Below are 23,799 nucleotides of genomic sequence, written 5' to 3' on the forward strand. Positions count from 1 at the left end.
TAAAATGAAGAGGAAACAGTCATTTAGAACATGCGCATAATTTCCTACGACCTAGTAATTGGGATAACTACGGTTATATTAAGTCCGCTTGTGCTGCACCTCTCATCTGACCAGTCTCCTGGCGGTGGCGCTCCGTGTGCTGGTGTCAGTGACATTAAAAGAACACAGCATACAAAGATTGAATCCCCACAGCTCAGCTGAACGTATAAAAATACTTATTGTAGTTCATCAATCTGTTCCGGGGCGAGGGTGTTATCACTTCCGGCAGAGCAGAGGGCGGGACCAGGTTTGTTTCACGGGGCCGGGTATTTTAGCCAATCGCAGAGCCAGCCCTTCAGTAGGATCGTACCTTTGTCTGTCAATCATCACAACTAGCCGTCTAACAGCTGTGCCGTGCTTTCAGTTTCATTTCATTTGGGGGCGAAAAGGAAGGCAACCGTAATCGGGTTTCATAGGTGGTCCGATGGCAAGTGGGAGGTAAGGACTGCGCGCGGGGACACCTCCCTTCTCATTCGGGAGAGTTGAAGTGTGTACGAATGGAAACTGACAACAGCCATTTACTCTAAAATGACACTAGTTGGCTTCATAACATGATGAGTCAGTTGAAGTGAGCTTGGATTGCAACTCCCAGAAGGCATTTAATTATATACAGGTACAGGTACGCTCCGACACAGATAGCAATAACATGCAGATATCAGCAGACACTAAATTGGAGAGCGTGACTTCAGTTCAAGTGTGACAGTTAGCCTTTTTTTTGCAGCTTTCTACTTCAGTTCTTCGACTGGTGTTATGATTATCCCGTGCAAAGCTCTCAAGTTTCCTATGTCTGTGTATCCCTGAGCAGATGAGCCAGTTCAAGTTTTTGCTTGGTAAAACACAGGAAGAATGCAGTTCAAGTTGTCAGTGCATTTCTTGAAACAGTCGCAGTCTTGCATAGAAAGAAGGTGATGCTATTATTAGGCAGATAAAAACAGAGCAAAGTAACCAGCATTGTGAACTTGGTGAAAAGAATAAACAGTCCAACTGTGACAGTCTTATTTCTAAATATTTATATTCCTACCTAACGCTATCCCTTTTCTGAGAGCAGAGTGGGTGTACCCTCTGCCTGATCTTTTGGGATAGCCTGAGACCCCATACCTGCGTGAATTGGTTTGAAGTTTGATTGGCAATCCCTCTCTGCAGGATCAGCATGGAACACAGCATTCATCCCAGAACGGTTGTGGCTGGAGTCCACCCACTGACCTACTAAGGGACTAAGCACTGTTTATATCATAAAACCACTGTGTTAGTGGTACAGCTCTGATGTAGTTGTGTGTCTTGATGTTAGAAACTGTCTCTGAGCGGACAAAGCTGGTACTAGGATATCTCGATCCATGTTCCTAGCCTTGAATGAAGAGTACGGATTGTGTAGCAGAAAAGGCATTCTAAAAACAAGCAACATATGCAACGTTATTTAGAATCATATCAGGAAAATAAAATATGTAAATAGTAACAGGACTAAAACAAAGTCTGCTAAAATGTAAAACTAAAAGGAGTGTGTGGTGGGCGCAAAAGGGCTTCACCGTACCCTCTCATTTGCTGTGAAAAGACTCTGCTTCTACAAAAACTATTCTAAAAATAAAGCCTATATTTAGTAATAGATACTTTAACAACTCAAGCAAACTTAAATATGTCAATTTAAAATGTTATATAAAAAGAGCAGACTTTAAAATTAATTTATAAAAAAATGTTCAAATTAAAAAATGTCAGAAGGCTCCAAAATGTCATCAATGCTCCTAGTCTTAAGAGAATCCAAGAAGGATTCGTCATCCGCAGATGATATTTCCACAATAGCTGCATTAATGAGTTCCAAAGAACACACGTGGTCTGCACCCCCAGTCCAATGTGCCCTCTACATTTGTTCCTCTGTGCGCGGCAGTGTAAGGTCTTTGTGCGCTGCAACCAAGGCTATGTGCGCCAGGAACACAACAGCACACGTGGGTGCAGCGACAAATAGTGCAGGGCCAGTCATGCGCTGCAATTAACATGAATACTTTCTCAAAGGCACACAATATGGCCCGCACGGGGCCGGCCTTCGCGCTGGTGGCGGCCTGTGTGACAAGGTTTGTTGCCGCCCCCCAATGACCACCTCTGCCAGTGATTCCCTCACTATTACCCTTTAACAGTGCCTCTCAAGTCTCCATTACCACTCTCTCTGAGATGCATTAGTTTTATAGCACCACTCATACCAGTGTAGGGTGTTCTTTACATTGCACACACATTTATCAGGGAGTTGCTTAAAAAATTAAGGTACAAATCTGTACTTAGCATAGTGTGCTGCCCCCCTGGTATTTTGCTGCATCTGTCCATTCATCCAGATATGTAACATAACAAGAAACATTACGCCTACAACATGCCAGGGCTACTGGCTTTGTCAATGGTTGTAAAGTGCATAAGATAAAAAAGCAACAACAAGAATTTGGAAACTTGTAAAATGTTTAGCATTACATACAATCTTGAGTTTTACTATAAATATATATTTTCGAAGTGCTTGTTTTAACTTAAAATATCTGTGCATTTTGCAGTAGCGTATATTACGTTGTGTGTAATGCAGTTTTAAAAAAATTACCTATTCACTGTGCTTTCTGTCACCTGCTGGACCTCGAAGCACTATGAAAACATGTAACCATTATCCAGTGCTCCACCCAGGATTTTTTATCTGGGATGGTCTTGTTACACACAGACTTCCACTAACTGAGCTTTCCTACCCGAACAGAGTAAAATTCCCACAGATAAATTGAACTTGCATTTATTTCTAATTTAAGGTGTATATGCATAATATTTTAAATGCAGTTACTTGTAGGTGTAAGCCAACAGAATAGCTTACAAGGCCTTTAGTTCAATTTAGCCACATATCTGCCTACACCTACTGAACACCCCCCTATCGCATTCAAGGTCACAATTACAGTTTAATTTTATGGATTTCTCTGATCTGATGCCGTTTCGCTTTCCTCACCTGACCTGGAATGGGTGGAAGTCATCTTGTGGCGCTAGGTTTGCGCTGGTAGGTGATAGCAAAACCCACTCAAGTATTCTCATCCCACACAAGCCTCATATTCTCTTGGCAGAAGAGTGCGAATTCTGCTGCTCACAGAATTTTACCTGGCGGGGACTCCCTGTAGTCGGGGACATCTTAACGATTTAGGCGCCCCTGGCCAAACGTATTTTGGGGGTACCTGTTCTGACAGCTTTGAATATATGAACCAGTTTCAGATTTTTGTAACCCTCTTTTGCCAGGTCATTTAAAGTGCACGGGCACGCTGGTCCGGATTATACATGTAATATTCCGGGATAGCAACAGGTTTTCAGTATTGAAATACAGTAGCAACTCACTGCAAGCCCAAAAGCATGTCATGTGCTTTACCTCTCGTGCTTTGGAACTTGATGCATGTCTTTTTTTAATAGAGCGCGGCTGAGGGCTGATTGTGGGCACTTGTGAAAGTATTCCTGTTAATTGCAGCACCCTCCTGCGCTGCAATTAACAGGAATATTTTCACAATGGCCTACAATCAGCCCGCAGCCGTGGCTCATTAAGAAAGAAATGTAGCAAGTGCAGGAGACACTTGCTTTAGAACTCTTTTTACTGTTTTGCGCGCAATTACTGTTTTTCGCACTGCTCGCATTTTAAAAGCGGCGGTGCAAACTACTCCCGGGATGTGTGCGCGTTTCAATCGGGACACTGTGCGCCCGGGGTCACTGAGGGGCGCGCAGGTGCGCACCTTACAGGGAACACTGCCCTAGTCCCCACTGAAGGGGCATTATCCTGCAGTGCATTTACATTAAGAGAGCCGGAATCCATATAAAAAGAAGATGGATCATAGAAGCATCCTGAAGCAATGGCAAATTCATGGGACAGCTCCGAAAATAAAAAAAAACGGTATCATGCATTCACGACAGAGTTCGATGTGCGGTAGATCCACCACAATTTGGCCTCGGGTGGTACATCCGTTGCAGATCGACAAAAATAGAATCACTGCACTGTTTTATTTAAGAACATGTTTTATCTTGGAATCCAGCAGTCTGTGAATAATGTATCTATTTCCAGAACTTGCTATTCTTTTATTCCCCAAGTTGATTTTCAGTCGATGGTGTCTTTCCCAAAAAAATCATATCCTCTTAGGGCAAGCTTAGAAATCAATCAATCAATCATTTCCAAAGCACACTACATACCCGTGAGGGTCTCAAGGCGCTGGGGGGGGAGGGGGTGCTACTGATCGAACAGCCAGGTATTGAGTATCCTCGTGAAGGTCAGCAGGTCTTGGGTCTGTCGTAGGCTTAGTGGGAGGGTGTTCCATGTCTTGGCGGCGAGGTGGGAGAAGGATCTCCCACCGGTGGTTGTTCTTCGGATGCGCGGGACAGTGGCGAGTGATAGGTCGGCGGAGCGTACCTGGCGGTTGGGGATGTAGAAGGAGAGCCGTCTGTTGAGGTACGCTGGGCCAGTCTTGTGGAGTGCCTTGTGTGCGTGGGTGAGGAGCTTGAAGGATATCCTCTTGTTGACGGGGAGCCAGTGCAGGTTTCTCAGGTGGGGGGTGATGTGGCGTGGTACTTCGAGGATCAGTCGTGCCGAGGCATTTTGGATGCGTTGTAGTCGTTTGATGAGCTTGGTCGGGCTCCCGCGTAGAGTGCGTTTCCGTTGTCGAGTCTGCTGCTGACGAGGGCCTGGGTGACTGTCTTTCTTGTATCTGTTGGGATCCATCTGTAGATCTTCCGGAGCATGCGGAGGGTGTTGAAGCAGTAGGAGGAGGAGACACCGCTGGCTTGCTTGGTCATTGAGAGCGTTGAGTCGAGGCTGATTCCCAGGTTCCGAGCGTGGTCGGTGGGTGTCGGGGCTGCCCCTAGTGCCGTCAGCCACCAGGAGTCGTCCCAGGCTGAAGGGTTGGAGCCGAGGATGAGGACCACCGTCTTGTCCGAGTTCAGCTTCAGACGGCTGGTCTTCATCCAGTCGGCGACGGCCTTCATTCCTTCGTGGAGATTGGCTTTGGCTGTGATGGGGCCCTTAATGAGGGAGAGGATCAGCTGAGTGTCGTCGGCGTAGGAGATTATGTTGAGGTCGTGCTGTTGGGCTACGTGTGCGAGCGGGGCCATGTAAATGTTGTACAAAAGTGGGTGGTGATGGACGGAGCATCTGCACCAATCAAACACTCACACCCAGTCAAAAGATCTGGGTTTGATCCATCACCGTTCTTTAGCCCACTCTGCCACCCCAGTTCAGACATGGCTATATGCAAATCAGTCTGACCCTGTGCCTCATGGGAACAGTCCAGCCCGAACTGCCAAGCCATGCCTTCCCTGGACCGGAAACAAGCTTCCAAGGACCGATTTCTGGCATTCCAGCCGTCTTCAGCCCGGCTTGCTTGAATCCAGTGGCGGAGTGGGTGGGCATTGTGACGAGTTGCTTCAGTCCGAGGTTGGCGAGGTTATTGATCAGGGTTGTGGAGTTGTTGTCGTTGTTGTCCTCAAGGTGAAAGTTCAGGTCCCCGAGGAGGATGTAGTCGGTGGAGGTCAGGGCGTGTATGCTGATCAAGTCGGCGATGGAGTCGCTGAACTGGGGGTGGTGTCCGGGGTGGTCGGTAGACAAGAGTGCCTCTGAGGGTGGAATTAGGGTCTGTTTGGATCTGGAAATGCATGTGTTCGGCGGTGCTGAGTGCGTCGTCGGTGCTAGTCGAGACCCTGATGCTGTTCTTGTGGACGATGGCGATTCTTCCTCCGACTCCGTTGGTGCGGTCTCTGCGGGTGATCTTGTAGCCATCTGTGATGGCTATGGTGATGTCGGGTGCGGAGGAGTCGTTAAACCAGGTCTCTGTCAGGAAGGCGACGTCCAGGGATCTTGTGTCGAGCAGGTCCCAGAGCTCGACGGCATGCTTGCGTGCGGAGCGGGTGTTCAGTAGTATGCATCGGAGGTGGTTGGGGTCTTTCTTGGCGGGTGGTTCATTGGCTCTGAGGCTGGTGAAGCTGCAGTTCCGGCAGGTGAAGGGGCCGTGTGTGCGTTTCGGGGCGACCTTGAAGCAGGTGTGGCTCCGTCCGCAGTTGAGAGCGTGCAGAGTGCTGGCATCGTAGTGGTGGGTGCAGGGGCCCGGGGTTCTGGCACTGAGCGCGGTCCAGACGCGGACTGGCGCAGACGGGCTCGCCTTAGGCATATATGGGGAGGTGGGAGGGAGGAGCAGCTGGGAGGCGGGGGCAGCAAATGGGTAGTGGGCAGTCAGGGGGGCGGGGCCGCAGGGGACACAGCGGCGAGGGCGGTGAGGGACAACGAAGGTAACAGGAGGAATAAGGGGCACAAAAATCGATGGTAAAACGAGTGACACAGAAGGCAAAAGTGCACAAAAAAACGAGGGGATCAGAAGGCAAAAGGGGCACAGAAACAAGGGAAAAACAAGTGGCACAGAGGGCAGAAGGGCTCAAAAAAACGAGTGGAACAGAGGGCAGAAGAGCACAAAAAACGAGGAAAAAACAAGTGGAACAGAGAGCAGAAAGGCACAAAAAAGAGGGAAAAACGAGTGGAACAGAGGGCAGAAAGGCACAAAAAACGAGGGAAAAACAAGTGGAACAGAGGGCAGAAAGGCACCAAAAACGAGGGAAAAACAAGTGGCAGAGAGGGCAGAAGGGCACAAAAAACCGAGTGGAACAGATGGCAGAAGGGCACAAAAATGAGGGAAAAACGAGTGAACAGAGGGCAGAGAGGCACAAAAAACAAGGGGAAAACGAGTGGAACAGAGAGCAGAACGGGCAGAGAGGCATGGGGCAGCGAGGGGAACAGAAGGGAAAACTGGGCAGAGAGAGCACGGGGACAGCGAGGGGAACAGAGGGAAGACAAAGGGGCACGGACCACGTACAGGCAGTGGGAGAAGACCGACAACAGCAGTCACAGACACAACAATGAAAATACAGGCAATACAATAAAAGCTATAAATCGGAGGATGAACAAACCTACCTACGGCCTACCACTGGCCACCAGGGATGAGGCGCAGGTGGCAGCCTGCGGGTGGTGGAGGGCCTCAAACGTCCTCAGCAGCGGCAGCTTGGGCAGGGAGGTACAGGCAGTGCTGTGCGGAGGGGGAGTGACCTACCTGGTGGGGTCAAGGGTCAAGAAATAAATGAGTCCGAATTAATCAAGTTAGTGTCTGTGAGCCTATTTTTCTTTGCCTGTAAAGGGGTGAATGTAAAATAAAAGGAAACCGGATCTAAAGGATTATGCCCAGAAAAATATGCAAATTTGGCAATGTATGTTTTGGAACTACCCACCCGGGGGGAGTTGGCCAGTGTTCCCATTGTGTATAATTAAAAACTGTGCATGGAATACTAGTTCTGTATAAATAATTATGTGCATAGTAATGGTGACAATACATTGCTCCATAATTAGCAGAATTTAGGCACAAATCCTCACTTTCAAATACAGTATAATATTCAAGCACTGAGAGCATTGAGTTCACTATTCTTACACCCCAATCATCAGAAACAAATCCAGGGGTGATCACATCACCCATTGCGACCTCGAAGATATTGGGTATCTACTGTGTTTGTGGCACAAAAAATATCACGTGGGACCTTATCCCAAACAGTTCCGTCATGTACGGGAAAGGCAGAAATGTTCACAAGGGACAAGTCTGTTCGCACTTTGTGAGTAGACGAATGAGGTTTCAGTACCTCTACTACCAGTTCTGCATCAGAGCGTTCTGGGAGATAGTGTCCATTTATTAGCAAAAAGAAAACAACTACAAATCCAATCCAAAGTAGCAGAAAAAGTAGTGAGATGGCATCCAACTGTAATGCCATAGAGGAATCAGATAAGTGTGTTTTAACCAAAGAAGAAAGTCAAGTACACCATGTAGTTAAGCGTGAGAAGAGTCAGAAAAAGTACTCAACAAAGTACACGGAAGCAGTCTGTTGAAAAACAGGAGCTGTAGTAAGCAGAAGAGAAGTGGTAGACATCGTCAAAGGTGGTTCATCATAACTGTGTTGTTAGAAGTAGCAGAAGCAAGCTGTATGCTCACATTGTATGTGTAGCGGTAACTGGCATGAACAATAGTTCATTCACCACCGTCCCAAGCAGGCGGAAACAACATTGGTGGTAGTTAAAACATGTAGAGTAAGTTCCTGTAGGGTAGTGAGAGGGATAAGGGAACTACCCAGGAATCCTCATGGCCTACTGTGTAGAATTGGCCACATGATGTAACTTAACTTGATCAGTGGAGACAAATATTTTTTCTTTTCCATCAGCAAGCAGTGACAAAATCACAGCTCTTGTACCTTGAATGCCAAGGACTGGCACCGGTGTACAGTAATTGGCCAAATTCCTTCTTTACGGCAGTCTTCTCTTGAACTAGATCCCCAACTTCTGGAATCCATCCGGAAGGCGTTGGTTGCTCTTCACTCAATCAGTGGCAGGCTTTTTAGAAAGGTAAGTAAAACGCTCATCCTGGAAGTCTTGTAATTTCTGTAAGACAGCGAAACGTTCATTGATGTCAAAAGGTGTATCTGCCGCCACTGCGCTAAGCCAGTCCAGATCTGGATGCCAAATAAGACCTCGCACAGGGTCCAGCCACCCAAAGACCATCTAGGCAGACTATTTAATGCTTTCTGAACACCATACAAGTGATGGATCCAACTACGACCTAAACCTAATACTCTAACTGTTAAGGGTGCTTTAAAGCACAGTTTTTTCTCTCCATGATCGAATTTCCCTCAGGATCATATGGAGAAGAGTGCTGCACAGCCACACCCAGGGTTCCCATAGTATCTCTGTAGGCCTTAAAGACAAAGCATGGCCCTTGTCCAAGTGGCATGCTGCTACTGCATATGTGCATATGAAGACTTGTAAATCTTTAATAATAGTGCGAGCATCAGCTGATCATTGTGGCCACAACCATAGGAATCTGGAGCACGTATCGCCTGCAAGCAGAATAAACTTAAAAGCGCTGTTTGATTTAGAGGACTGCAATGGTCTAGATCCTCACATTAGAGCGGTGTGATAGAAAGGAGGAGGGGTGTCTGCGGTGAGCGTGCAATGGAGGAGCTCTTTATTTATTGGCAGATGTCACAACTAAGGACATACTGTTTGGTATGCTTGTACAGGCCATGCCTCTAATAGCGTTTTCGCAATAGTGAAATTATGGCTGCCACACCAGCATGTGCAAATGCTATACCCTCATGGGCAGCTATGATTAATTCTAGCCTGCGGAATTGGTTGGGAATCAGACAATCACCCACCCCAGGGTTGGTAGAAAAGGGAATGTTTTGGGCACTTAAGTGGAATGTGGGAAACTGGGCTCTTGTTGCAGCATCCCGCCAATTTTTACCTGGCTTTTGATGCAACTTTTTATGAGGTATACTGGGCCCTTGCTAACCAGGGTTCCAGTACCAGTGTTCTTTCCCTAAAACAGTACCACAATTGACACAACTTCAGCAACCCCTGTAATTCCCTAGTAAATGGTACCCCTGGTACCTAGAATACATCAGGTAATGACGGGATGCACTCCCTTTTGCGCTGTTCATCTCCTTTTATCAAAATCTTCGAAAAGTGCGTGCATGCTTTGCTTGTGCCTTCCCCATTGGCACGTAAACGAAATCACCAAACTATATGGGGCAAAGTTTCACCCCACCCCACCCCAGACGCACAGCAAATTTTTGGAATACCTCCAATATTCAGCAACATTTAATCAGTTTTTCTTATTTTACTACATTTTTCCATTGCTTTAACCTTATCTGTTTTTCATCCACATGTAAGGAATCATGCTGTCTCCCAACTTCTATGCTCACGATGTGTCCATCCAGGCCTCTGTCACAAACACAATGGACACGCATGATTGTTCATAGCAGTAATCCTTTATTAAAAACCCAATGCATTTCGAGTTATGCAAGCTCTTCTTCAGGGGTAACTGCAAATATTGAAAAACTCCATTACTGTATTGGTCTACATTATAGCTCTAAGGCAGGGTGCACTATATCCCATGTGTGGACATATCTGCATGAGCACATATGACCCAACAATATCAAGTTTATTCTTGTATATTGTAAGTGCACAGGGAAGCCATGCAGAGTGCATGGGCTGGATACTTGTCATTTTGAGTTTCCTAGTTCCATGTTGTACCCTAAGATGTTTGGTAACAAACATGTCATCTTAATAAATCCTAATTGATGCCAGTGTTGGATTTATTGATAAATGCACAGAGGAGAACCTTTAGACTAGGGACCCCTGAAAACCTACCAAGCACTGGTGTGGTCTCTGACTAGACTTAGACATCCTGCCACCACCAGACATGTTTCTGACCTCATGGGGTGAGAGCCTTCTCTCTGAGGACAGAATAAAAGGATGCTTTGGACGGAGGTACTTCACAACTCCTCCAGGCCAGGATGGTCTTCCAGGGCGTGAAGCTTCAAAGGCGATGCCGCCTTTGAAATGCGACCCATGCAGCGCCAGTTAGTGGAGGATGCCAACCCCCCTTTCCTGCTCCACATACAGCGTGAGGAAAGGCTGGAAAATTAGTTGAATTAGAAGGTGGGTCCCCATTCAGCAAGCACCACTTCTAAGATGGAGCAGGTGATGTGGAGCCCACTTTTCATTTCCCTCCATCTTGGTTTGTGAGGGAATTAACCAGTAAGGGTCTGGGTAGTGCCTATTCCCACAGGAAGTGGTCACTTAGAGGGTGTAAACACCCTAAAGGTAGGTAGCCAATTAGCTACTACCTGTTTCCCCTTATAACACCCCTAAATCCAGTATTTATATGGCATCCCTGGACCCTGAACTTAGATTTGACGGACATAAAGAAGAAAAGGACAAAGAAAAGCTGCTGACCCAAAGACTGACGTCCTGCTGCAGAAAATTGGTCTAAAACGCTACCTGCTGCCTGAAGAACTCAACAATCGTGGTGTGACGTCTTGTTCTTACACTTTGAGGCTTCTCCAGCCTTCTAAAAATCGCCAATGAACTCCCTTGGAGTATAGGTACTACTTCCCTGCAGTCCACAGGCACCAAACCCCCGAAGTCTGGTTTGACGACTCGCTGCTCAAGGCGACTCCGATCCAACACCCAACCCAAAAGTGCAACATCGGCTCTGGAGGATCACATCTGTCTCCACACCAAGTTTGGAGACACTAGGATCTACTGAAGCCGTGCTGCACCAATGCCTGGGGTAACGTACCCCCTACAACATTCAGGAAGCAAGCACCTGTCAAGGGATGTCAAATCTCACTTCATGAGTTGTCCAGCTATCCCGGGAATTGCCTATCCAAGCTGCCTGCCCTTGCCCGCTAGGACATCTTGATGCACACCGCCCGACTGACCTATCTTCTCTGCACCCGCCCGACTGGACTTGGTAACGACGATCCAGATGTGCTCTCGTGGTCCTGAGGCCCTTGCCATCTGCTCCCTTCGAGTGGGACCCCATCAGACTTACCTTTAAGTCCCTTTGTGCAGAGTTTTTTAAGTGGCCCACCTTCTTCGTAGCAGACCAGCTACCAACGACCTCAGCACCCTGCTCCGGGATGCTCCAGAGAATCCGCTGGTGGAATATTAGGCCTGGCCTGAAATTCAATTGTGTAATTTAATACGCATGTTTTTTAATTTTCTCCCATTGACTTCAATGGTGCATAATTGGGCACAAAAGTAATTCATTTTGTGAACTTTGAAAATTGCTCTCTCAAAAAGTGCTTACTGCAGAACGCACTTCTTGGCCTGAAAAACTACATAACAATTGGTGTTATTTTTATAAATTGGTCTCAAATTCATTCTTGAGTGTGTCTCATTTTTGCCTCTGTGAGTAAAAAAACTCCTGATAAACCTAACTGCACGCCACCCACACTACCACAAATACAGCATTAGTGTTATCTACTTTTGCCTCAGTATACGAATCTGAGTCTCACTGAACTCTCTACACAGTGTACTTCATTTTAGTGTACTATATAGAGAGCCAGCGTCTTACATGGTAGGAATATTTTGCTGGATATTTTTTAGGCAAAGGGATGCCGTTGCACGAAGCATTGACGGTAGCCATGAAATTTTCATCTACCCTTGTGTGAGAACGAGTAATCGCAGCTACAGTTGCAGTCTTGACTTCAGATTTGGCAGCTTCATCTGCCAATAAATCCCTACAACATGTATTCCAACACACTGATGACTCAATGTGTGTATTACTTGAGCTTTTGGCAAACTGTCTTTCAGTTGTGCCAGCTTTCCCCAAAGCAGTTTGTGCATAGTATTACCCTTTGAGTCTTTGACTCCATTCAGGTGCCAATAATGTACTTTTTCATTGAAAGACTGAAAGCAGTAATACTAATCACACACTATGATTGTAGGGAATCCAGGATCCGTATTTTCTAGTGCCAGAATCAATGCCTTTATATTTCAGCCATTTGCGCACTACATTCCCCTAGGTCAGATGTCTTCAAGCATTTTGATACAGAGACACCCCCCCCTGTCAAAATTCTTTAAGTTTAAGAACCCTCCCCCGATGAAATTTCTAGAAGTTGGTACTCTGCATCATTGACAACCATCATCGCCCCCAGTTCCCATTGCAAATCATTTTTATGGTGGCTCATGCTACAATAAAGAAGGTACCCATTTGGATGGCTTTGACTAAACATAAAGCTGTTTACCGTCATATAGGCCACAGAAATGCATACAACAATCCAGTTTATTGAGTAGATTCAGATATCCAATGGGTAGTAAACATGCTATTATTACCCTTTGGAAACAAGTAAAATGTTTTAAACAAGCTGCCTCTCTCAATCTGGGCCTTCTTTAGGGTGGTGTGCAAGTGCCACTGCACCTGGCGCTAACCTCGGGGTTGGAGGGCATGTAGATAGCTCCATGATTTATGGGTTTTGTCACAGAGATCCTTTTGTTACTTGCAGTTTATAAGTTAAAATCCTAATGTAGCACAGCAAACTATGAACTGACAACACAGAGCAGCATGGAAACATGCTAAAAAAAAGTTGGTTTGGGTGAGAATACACTCTTATTAGTCAAGCCAACCCCAACCACTGTATTACATTTAAAATCTTGAGTTTGTACTTCTCCTGACCAAGCACTTCTAAAATATAACGCCTATCAGAATGGATGACATGTGACTCTTACACCTTGTAGTCCTCATTGTCTTATGCAACATTTCCTATAAGTTGAGTTACACATGCATGATTCATTCTCTGTATAATTTGTGTGTTGTAAAGGAGGAAGAAACATGTAGGGGGCAAGATTAACAATAGAGCCAGTTGAAAAAGACACTCTCTGGTAAAGCGCAGGAAAAAAATAGCGCCTAAAAAAAATGAGCAGTGGACGGACACGTGTAATGTGTCTGTGCTGCAGGGGAGGGACAAACACGCAAAGAGGAAGAAAGCTGGTAATTTTGCAACTCGTCAGTAAAAGCTCAAAAGAGTAAACACAAGAAGAAACAGTGGCGTAGATAGCGTGCCAGGGGCCATAGTGCAGGGAAAGAAATAGGCCCCATAGCTGCTGATTAAAGTGAGAAATTTAGCAATAATCAGGGTTCTGATTGGGGTTCTGTGGGTCCCTCAGCCATATGAGGCTTGGTACCACTGCACCTGCTGAACCAATGGAAGCTACACCCTTGTGAAAGCATTTGAAATGTGTTCTAAAGCAGCCGTAATGATCCTTGATATATATTTCAAGTAAGTAAAGGCATAAATGCGATTCTAAAATAAATACAAACAATTTATGCATAGTTGTATTTAAATATGTCCAGGTTTCTGCAGAATAAACAATGTTACATGTCTTTGTCATATGTGTAGACTGTGGTTAGAGGCAGTTACATGACGTTCAAGCAATTCTCATTCATTTATATTCCCCAGGATACCTGATGTGTGTTCTACAGCATATCAAATGGGCAATGCTTGTACAATCTATAGCTATGCATGCCCCGCACGTGAGCAGATGGACGAGCATGTACATATATAAACTTATAATCCTTTTGCGACAAAGTGAGCTCAAACAACACTTTGCATAAAAATAGTAACTGGAAGTTGAGTTGCGGAGGTCTCTGAAAAGAGTAGGATTCACAGGTGTCTCCCCAAAACCAAGATCGAGGAGCTATGATTATTAGATAGAATTAGTAGTGGTTGGAATAGGCAACATGGTGGTTAAAAAAGAGAAGTTAGTATGGTGGCGAAAAGAAAATGTGTGGTTGGAATAGGCAACATGGTGGTTAAAAAAGAGAAGTTAGTATGGTGGCGAAAAGAAAATGTGCAGCACGGATCAGCCAGTGGAGAAATGTAATGCTCATGAGCCCCAAGAGTTTATTAAACGCAAACTGTTCTGTGAAAACTATAAGCGATTTAAAAATCTGAATCTATCCCCAAGAGTGGCTTTCTACACTACAACTGATATTCCTGGCATTATTCATGTTGCATTTTTGTGATGCTGCCTTTACCAGTCCTATGCAGCTTGAAATGTGCAATCTGGTTTGTTGATTTATCACACATGCTGCTACAACAACGAAAAAATAATTTACATTTCACCACATTGCAATATATTGCCCCAAGCCCCGGCATGGCCCAGTTCTTTTAGTGAATAATTGATCAGGTAAACAAATAAGAATGAGTGTGAGTGTTTGTATGCATGTATGATTGTCTGCCTGCGAGGTGAAAAGACAGGGCATGGGGGATGAGGCGTGGAAGAGGCAAAGAGAAAGCTTACCTTCTAATTCTGGAAAGCTTCTGTTGCCTATGAAACCAGGAGGGAAAGCAACATGGAGCTCCAACTGCAGAGGTAGCCACGAGGATGAAGCAGACACCAATGAAAACACAGGAGCAGCTATGCCGCCCAAGAACAGTAACAGCACGGAATGAAAGGCAGCAGCAGCGATGAAGAAGAACTCCCACAAAGTACAGCCAGTATTCCAGAGATGCATGCATATGGACACACTTCATGGGCATTTCCTGATATCCATGCTGCAGTATCTCGGATTGAAGAACAGGCGTTTATGACTTTACCACACTATGATTGGCTTCTTTTATGATATCCTCCAATCAGGGAGGCCCCTAAGCTGCACACCATTTGAAACCAAAACGAAGAGCAAAAGTTTTGGATTACAGGCGGAAGTAAGGCTGGGGAATTCACACCCCCCTTTCCATGACTCCATGGCCTCCCTGGGGGTCGCACATCACAGATTGAAGACCTTTGCCCTAGGGACTGCATAAATGTTTCTTGATGCTGGAACGTTCCATCCATCATGACGCTGTGTACCGCAGTGCAAGCTGCTGAATATTGGTGCTTTGTACTTATAGCAGGTTGGGATGAACCGTCAGTGTTTATGATGTGTTTGTATTGATCAAAAGGCAAAATGTTACTGTTCATGGGGTATTCATGTTCATATTGGAGAAATTCTTGAGTTTGTAGAGTAGGGTCAAAAACATAGTCTACGTCAGTAGCCAGTAGGGAAGTGGCCCAAGTGGATATCTCGTTCTATGTACCTAACCTTGAATGAAGAGTACACATTGTGTTGCAGGGAAGTCTTTCTAAAACCAAGCTTCATAAGCAGCATTAAGGATCATATTGTGAAAATAAAATATGGAAAAGATAACAGGACTAAAGCAAAGTCTGCTAAAATGTGTCAAATTTAAAACTAAAAGGAGAACCATATGGGGCCCAAGAGGGCTGCACCACCCACTTGTGTCACAGAGCACAGACACAGATCTGAGCAAAGCAGTCATTGACCTGCTCTCTCACTGCAGTCTTTAACCGTGTTTGAGCTTCTTTGCTAGACTTTGGGACTTCTGACGTAGATTACACACACAACTAGAAATGTCACTTCTTTACTTGATCTTCTTACTCATCCTCTCTCATCTTCCCTGGCCAAATAAGAAGAACATGGTTGACCTCTTAAGGGGCTGGAATGCGTAATGAACAGACACATCCTTCAATAAACCCTCCCATGCCCCAAAATTAACTCTTGATGGCAAACCATCTATTCTCATGTGAAAGATGAATCTTCTAATGTTGTGTTCGTGAATCATACCAAGATAGAGCTGTGGCTTCCTTGGGAGTGTAGAGTATGTTAGTCGAGTCATTGTTTAATCGAATGCATTGCACATATTTAAGACTATGCTTTAAAACAAAGCGCATGTTCACCCAAGGGTATCTTGGCGCTGAATAACAGATGTTTGTTGGTAACCAACTCAGTGGTACTCATTTTGTCGACCTGAGAAGAATGAAATGCTGAAGGGACCCGCCAGGATTTTAACCTGTGCCAATGAGGTCGAACAAAGGCCTCTACAGTGGAGGCAATAGTCCACTAAGCTACCAAACCCTAAGAGCAATTAGTTAGAGGACAGTTACCCTTTTTGGCCAGATCACGTGTTCATTTCTCTTTTTGAAAGTTCTCTCATAGTGCCAGGAGTAGCAGAAAAGATGCAGTAGAATCACACTTAGAAATATCCAGTGGGATACTCTGGAAGTTATTCTGAGCTCTGGTGTTTTTGATTTTCTTCCCAATCCCCACCCATTGAATTACATTCCTTACTCCTTTTAGAGTAACTTGAGAATAAAGCTACCCTTTTTCACCTAATGTGTATATAGCCTATCCTGGTGTAAATTCTAGTCAGTTATTTAAAATCCTTATATGGAGTTTTGGGGATAGGTAAATCCTGATGAAGCTGAAAAAACAGAAGTGAGGATCTACTTGTTAAAGTGAAACATCTACTGAACAAAAGGAGCACATTTGCACAAAAAGCACAGTAACAATTTCCAAGGTGGAACTAAAGTCATCACAACAGTCCTACCCTGTCAACCGTTGCATCCGAAACCATTTGGGTATTATCAACTGAAATGTAATCATTGTACTCAATACCGTGTGTCTAGCTCGATCTATCTCAAAAGTCTGCTGGCTTTTGTTGACTAACAAGAACGTTTTTTCTGTTTGTTTTTTTAGAAATATGTATTATGCAATGGGGATTCATTTGCTGCTGAGTGCGCTACTGCTGCTGGCAGACTCAAGAGCTCAGGATGATGAATGGATTGATCCTACTGATATGCTTAATTATGATGCAGCCTCTGGGAAAATGAAGCATACAGTGGTATGTTCATACTGCAACATTTTTATTTTCTGTGTTTCTCAATATTGTTTTCTAACATGGCAGCAGTTTGCATTAGTTTGACAATGTCCTGTTGTCCATTATAACCTATGTTTGTTTCCATTTAGAGGGCCCACCTTTCTAAAATATTTTAAGAATGTTCATTTAGCGCATTCTAGGTCACAAGGATAATAATTTAGTTTCTAACTATGTGCTTCTTTTTGGACACCTCGTTTGATCAGTCCTTTTCGTGGTGCTTGCTCAATTTTTAAAACCACTTGTCATATTGGGAGAGGACTGTTCAGCGTGTGGGCTTTGACACAGATCTGAGAATAAAACAGTAGGGCAACTAGCTGCAGGGTATGGAATGACAATCTCTCACAATGTTTGGTTTGAAAGATGGATTCCGAGGCAGGGGGCACTAGAAGACGATTCAGAGTCCGAGCAGTTACTTACCTTGTTTGAGTAAAGGATGTTAGCACCGCTGTAGAAGACTCCCACCCATTAAGTAAGCATTGATTCCAAAGGTGATTTGGCCACTGACCAGCTCGTAACCACTAGAATTATGAAGACCAATGAAGATAGTTTTAATTTGCGTAGTCATCCTTGTGGCACACCCCTTGAGTTATTAGTTCAGTAAGAACATGCCCACTAGACTAATTGGTTCATTTCTTTTGGGTAGCGCATAAAGGGTTTGCCAAGATAGACACCCAGAAGTGTCTATCAGAGACCTGGTGCTAAGATATTGGTCAGGTATCATTGGATTTCATGCTTTAATTCGAAGTAGTCAACCCTGCGATTTGCTAGTTTTAGATCAGCTTGTTTGACTGCTACTTTTGACAATGTCTTCTTGGGCTTCTCTAACGAGTCCTGCTGTATACAATAGTAGCACCCCTATTTTACATAGATAAGTCACTGTCCGAGTATTGTCTCAAATACTTGCATTAAAGCCAGAAAAGTCATAAACAGAAATTCCACTGTTCTCCCACCCCCACTCTCAAAGTTGTGGGTGCTCCTTCATAAGAAAATAGGGTATCTACCTCACTCCATGTCTTGATGGATCTTACTTCAAGAACTGAGTCCCCACTAATAATTCATTGTCTTTCAAGTGTGTTAGTCAAATTAATTAAAGAAAAGGAAACCAAGATTACAAACCAGGAAGTCATACAAGAGCATAAGACTGGGGAAAATGTCCATGATGGCATTGAGTGAGGTGGCCAGTCTACTTGAAAGGTTGCCCTCTCAGCGACCCTTGAAAATATAGGGCCTGAATTAGATGTTGGCAGATCTGATCCTGCTGTTGCTTTTTCAACGGTTTTCCACCCTGCCGACTTGGCGAGCCGTCCGCTGTATTTAGATGTTTGCAGGTCTTAGGAGGGAAGCCCCGTCGCCTCCTCCAGTATCTTGCTCCCGGGTCGATGGTGTCAGAGGCAGAAGTGACTGCCAGAGGGAGTCTCGACAAGAATATTGCTGTGCCCATTTCGATGTGCCTTTCCATCAAGGCAACTGTGGTGGGAAAACCTTCAAACTCGAGTTTGAATGGAAGAAAAAGAGGTAAAAACTTATGTGTCCATCTTGAACCTCTTTGTGCAGGTCCTTCCTGTGCTGCTGCTACTTCACCACGATGCTTAGCAACCCGTTGTCACCAGAATCTAAAGTAGACTTGTGTGTCACTTGTCTCGCTATGAATCGTGTGTTATTGTTTGCTTCTGCCTCGTGTATTTTTATATTGCTCTCACATGCAATTTTGTGTGTGTTATGCATATGTGTTAATCTTAATAATTATATTGGTAAAATGAACACGTCTGTATTGACACATAAACAGAGGATGTTGTGCTTGTGGTGCCTGTGGGTGTACATTCAATAGTGTGTGCATGTTGTTGATGTGCAATGCTAAATGTAAACAAGCATTGGCATAGCCAATAGGTCTCGCTTTTGGGACCTTATAAGCATTTAGTTATGCAGCACAACATCCTTGGTGCAACAACATCAACTGTTGCATGGCTAAACACTTAGAAGGTCCCGAAGATGAGACCTATTGGCTATGCCAGTGCTTGTTATTGTCACTGGGTTCTCCTGTCCTCAACATGGCTAGTAAATCAGACAGTAACCCGATTGAGAGGAGTTACAACTGACCAACGTGTTAATAACTAAAAGAGCTACTTATGCAATTGAATGAAATGCAAGAGCAGCAAGGTGAATAAACAACTGAATACTGCACTGTCTATAGGATGTATAAGAGAGCAGCATAGAGGCCAGTTCACTCTTAGATCGAGGTATATACACAAATATACATATTACAATGTTTGGTAACCTCAAGTTAATATTTAACCACTTTGGTTTTCAAGAGATGGGTGTTTCTTGTTCTTGAAAAATCTCTTAGTGTTGGACTGGCTGTGATGTTTAGTGAGGCAGCATTCTAGTGCATGGGTCCCAGTCAATCAATCAATCATTGACACTTATAGAGCGCGCTACCTACCCGTAGGGTCTCAAGGCGCTGGGAGGGGGGGGGGGGGTGCCGCTACTGCTCGAACAGCCAGGTCTTCAGCTTCTTCCTGAAGGAGAGGTGGTCTTGGGTCAGGCGCAGGTCGGTCGGGAGGGAGTTCCAGGTCTTGGCGGCCAGGTAGGAGAAGGACCTTCCTCCTGTAGTCGCTCTTCGGATGCGGGGGACGGCGGCGAGGGCGTGGTTGGCTGATCGGAGGTGGCGTTTGGGAGCGTAGAAGTTGACTCGGCTGTTGAGGTAGCTCGGGCCTTGGTCGTGTAGGGCTTTGTGTGCGTGGGTGAGGAGGCGGAAGGTGATTCTTTTGTTGACGGGGAGCCAGTGAAGGTCTCTCAGATGTCCGGAGATGTGGCTGGTTCGTGGGATGTCGAGGATGAGTCTGGCTGAGGCGTTCTGGATCCGCTGGAGTCTCTTCTGGAGCTTGGCGGTGGTCCCGGCGTAGAGGGCGTTGCCGTAGTCCAGTCGGCTGGTGACGAGGGCCTGGGTGACGGTCTTCCTGGTCTCGGTGGGGATCCACCAGAAGATTTTCCGTAGCATGCGTAGGATGTTGAAGCACGCCGAGGAGACGTTGTTGACTTGCCTGGTCATGGAGAGGGAGGAGTCCAGGATGAAGCCCAGGTTGCGTGCATGGTCTGTCAGTTTGGGTGCGGTGCCCAGGGCGGGGGGCCACCAGGAGTCGTCCCAGGCGGAGGGTGAGGAGCCCAGGATGAGGACCTCCGTCTTGTCCGAGTTCAGTTTCAGGCGGCTGGTCGTCATCCACTCGGCTACCTCTTTCATCCCTTCGTGCAGGTTGGCTCTGGCGGCGGCGGGGTCGTTCGTCAGGGAGAGGATCAGCTGGGTATCGTCGGCGTAGGAGATTATGCTGAGGTTGTGTTTGCGTACGATGGCCGCGAGGGGGCTCATGTAGACGTTGAAGAGGGTGGGGCTCAGAGATGATCCTTGGGGGACGCCGCAGATGATTTCGGAGGCCTCTGACTTGTACGGTGGTAGACGGACTCTCTGTGTTCTTCCGTCGAGGAAGGAGATGATCCATTCCAGCGCCTTGTCCTGGATTCCGATGTTGCTGAGGCGCCGTACTAGGGTGCGGTGGCAGACCGTGTCGAATGCCGCGGAGAGGTCTAGGAGGATGAGGGCCGCTGTTTCTCCATTGTCCATCAGGGCTCGGATGTCATCGGTGGCGGCGATGAGGGCGGTCTCGGTGCTGTGGTTGGCTCGGAAGCCGGACTGTGAGGGGTCGAGGGATCCGTTCGTCTCGAGGAAGGCGGCCATCTGCTTGTTGACGGTCTTCTCGATGACTTTGGCTGGAAACGGGAGGAGCGAGATGGGGCGGTAATTCTTGAGGTCGGTGGGGTCCGCTGTTGGTTTCTTGAGTAGAGCGCTGAGTTCGGCGTGTTTCCAGCTCTCGGGGAAGATGGTGGTGTCGAAGGATGTGTTGATGATGTCTCGCAGGTGGGGTGCGATGACAGCGTCGGCCTTGTTGAAGACGTGGTGAGGGCAGGGGTCGGTCGGTGATCCGGAGTGGATGGAGTTCATCGTGCGGATGGTGTCTTCGGTGCTGATCGGGGTCCAGGCGTGGAGAGTGGTGGTGGGGGGTGGTTGTTCGGTCATGGTGTGCGTTGGTTGGTTGATGAAGCGGTTGTGTATGTCCGCGATCTTGTTGTGGAAGTATGAAGCGAGGGAGTTGCAGAGGTCTTGCGATGGGGTGATGTCGTTGTTTCCTGCGCTGGGGTTGGAAAGCTCTTTCACGATGTTGAAGAGTTCCTTGCAGTTGTGTGCGTTGTTGTCCAACCGGTCCTTGAATGCTGTTTTCTTGGCGGCGCGGATCAGCTGGTGGTGTTTCTGGGTGGCAAGTTTGAAGGAGGTCCTGTTGTCTGGTGTCGGTTCCCTTCTCCAGACTTTCTCGAGGGCTCGGCAGTTCTTCTTGGAGCTCTTGAGTTCGTCGGTGAACCATGGGGCCTTCTTGCTGCCGGGTCTGCTAGGCGGGGTCCTCAGTGGGGCGAGTTCGTCCGCGCAGTTGCTGATCCACTTCGTGAAGTTGTCGGCGGCCTGGCTGGGGTTCGCTGAGCTGGCAGGAGGGTGCTGGCTCAGGGAGGTGGCGAGCTGGTCTGCTGTGATCTTGTTCCAGCTTCTGCGGGCGGCCTGTTGCTGGTGTTGGTGGGTCGTTGTTCTCTTGAAGGTGAAGTGGACGCAGCTGTGGTCCGTCCATTGAAGCTCTGTGGCGTGGCTGAAGTCGATGTCTGTGCTGGAAGAGAAGACTGCGTCGAGTGTGTGTCCGGCGAGGTGGGTGGGGGTGGACACCAGTTGCTTGAGTCCCAGGTTGGCGAGGTTGTCGAGCAGGGTGCTGGTGTTGCGGTCGTTGTTGTTCTCCAGATGGAAGTTGAGGTCTCCCAGGAGGATGTAGTCAGCGGAGGGGAGGGCATGCGGGCTGACGAAGTCGGCGATGTCCTCGCTGAATTGTGTGCGTGGTCCAGGGGGTCGGTAGATCAGGGTGCCTCTGAGGGTGGTGTTCGGGTTGGTGTGGATCTGGAGGCCCAGAAGGCAGAAGGATCAGAATATGGACAGTGTGCAGGGTGGTTTTAGTGAGACAAGGAGGTGTTGACTGACTGATCTTAAGTTGCATGAGGTAATATATCGGAATAGGGCATTAAAGTGGTAATTTGGAGCTGACCCAAGATTAGCTTTGAAGGCTAGTATTAAGAGCTGTCCAAAGGCCCTGTTTTTAGTTTAAAGCCAGCACGATTGATGTCAATAGTGTGAAGTGAGGGTGTTTCTGGGGGGTTTGAATACTATCCTCATGACAAATGTTAAGACTTTGTTGAGAGAGCTCAAGGCATGATGAGGAAGGTCCACTAAAACCTTCGTAGTTGTATGTTTATTAATAGCCAATGAGCTAATCATTGCTTTGCCTTAAAGAGGTAATATGAGGTTGGATCATGTCTATATTTAGGATTTGATATCTTGTTGCAGTATTGTGAGTGGTGATAAAAGATTCCAGCCTCATGGAAGTGTTTTATAATATGTAAGTGTACAGTAGATGTAGCAAAACTGAGTGTGCCGGGCAGGAACAAGGTAGAGTAGGTAGCAGAACTAGTCCTGGAGAAGGGAAACTATTGGACCTACATCTTAAATTATTTCAAATGATTAGCAGCAAGCTAATATGCTTTAGGGGACTTCTGAAAACATGAGAAAGTTGGGAAAGAGAAGTATTTTGGGGTGAACCTCTCTGTATGTGGTAGGAAAATCAAAATAGGGGGTTGATGTGGAGATTATGTGCCAATAGCTGAGGGTAGAGTTAAAATAGGTGGAAAAACAGAAGCAGCAAAGAAAGATCTAGAAAAAAGGCCAGCATTAGTAGATAGAAGCTGACATTTCAAGGTGTAGACAAAGTGTTGAACAGTAAACTTCATCTTTATCTAGACCTGTCAATGAATCCTTGCACTTGAAAAGACATTATGCTATAGCTTCTAAATATAGGAGCCTAAAATTGATGTAATCAGAAGAAATCACGCAAGCTCACATAAAATGTCTAAAAGGTAGGCTTTGCCGAAGAGTGTGGGCCTGCACCGTAGTGTCTCGTGCTACATTCTGATGTCAAGCTCTTCCAAGCGCCACTGTATTCTGAAATGTCAATAACATAATGGAAAAATATTTATATTAAGTATAATGCTGCTGAGGAGGAATAGGTCTTTAGTCGGCGAGTTCTATAGAGAGATTTTTGGCAAAGAACACATCAGGAATTAGCAACATTTCCACATGTGTTAACGTGCCCTAGCAGCACACCAACCTGTCTCTGTCCTTTACAAGTTCAAAACCAGTAGTATTAACTGAAAGCCCAGCAGCGTGAATGAAAACAAAACAGGCTTCACGTGCCAGTCTCCGGTGCCATTGTCCTGACACGTCGGCGCCATACACACGTTTAGGAAGGAAATTCCATGGGCTGTGAAGCCAAATTAAGCATATGGCCAGAATTAAATGTACATGCTCTCGCAAGGAATGCGGAGCAGAAACAGGGGATCTCATTGTACTTTTCGGTATAAAATATGTTTTCTCTGTCAGAAGCTTTAAGTTAAAAAAACAAAATAAACGCCGTGCAGGCTGCAGCGGGAGAGAGAGGTGGAGGGGTGAACCCGCGAGTGGCGCGGGCGTGCGCTTGGAAGGGCAGTCGGCTAATTTTCAATCACTGCACTCGTGCTTGTGGCGCGCCCCTGCTCGCTCCCGCAAGGTGGATGTCGCCACAA

General features: G+C 46.2%; 1 protein-coding gene and 1 pseudogene across 2 annotated transcripts in view; one reads left to right on the forward strand and one right to left on the reverse strand.

The window, feature by feature from the left end:
- The first annotated feature begins 314 nt into the window (after positions 1-314).
- The window catches only part of CLCC1 (chloride channel CLIC like 1), a 253,171-nt gene continuing 229,686 nt past the window's right edge, over positions 315-23,799 (forward strand). Inside the window, exons 1-2 of one of the 2 annotated variants that reach the window (XM_078668256.1) lie at positions 315-477; positions 16,920-17,064. In XM_078668256.1, coding sequence (XP_078524382.1) covers positions 464-477; positions 16,920-17,064 — 159 coding nt within the window. In that variant the 5' untranslated portion in view covers positions 315-463. The remainder of the gene's footprint in view (positions 478-16,919; positions 17,065-23,799) is intronic. The other variant, XM_078668264.1, reaches the window with a different exon arrangement.
- Positions 1,286-7,838, reverse strand: LOC144807735 (uncharacterized; annotated as a pseudogene).

The sequence above is a fragment of the Lissotriton helveticus genome, chromosome 1_2 (genome assembly GCF_964261635.1).
Source record: "Lissotriton helveticus chromosome 1_2, aLisHel1.1, whole genome shotgun sequence".
NCBI lineage: Eukaryota > Metazoa > Chordata > Amphibia > Caudata > Salamandridae > Lissotriton > Lissotriton helveticus.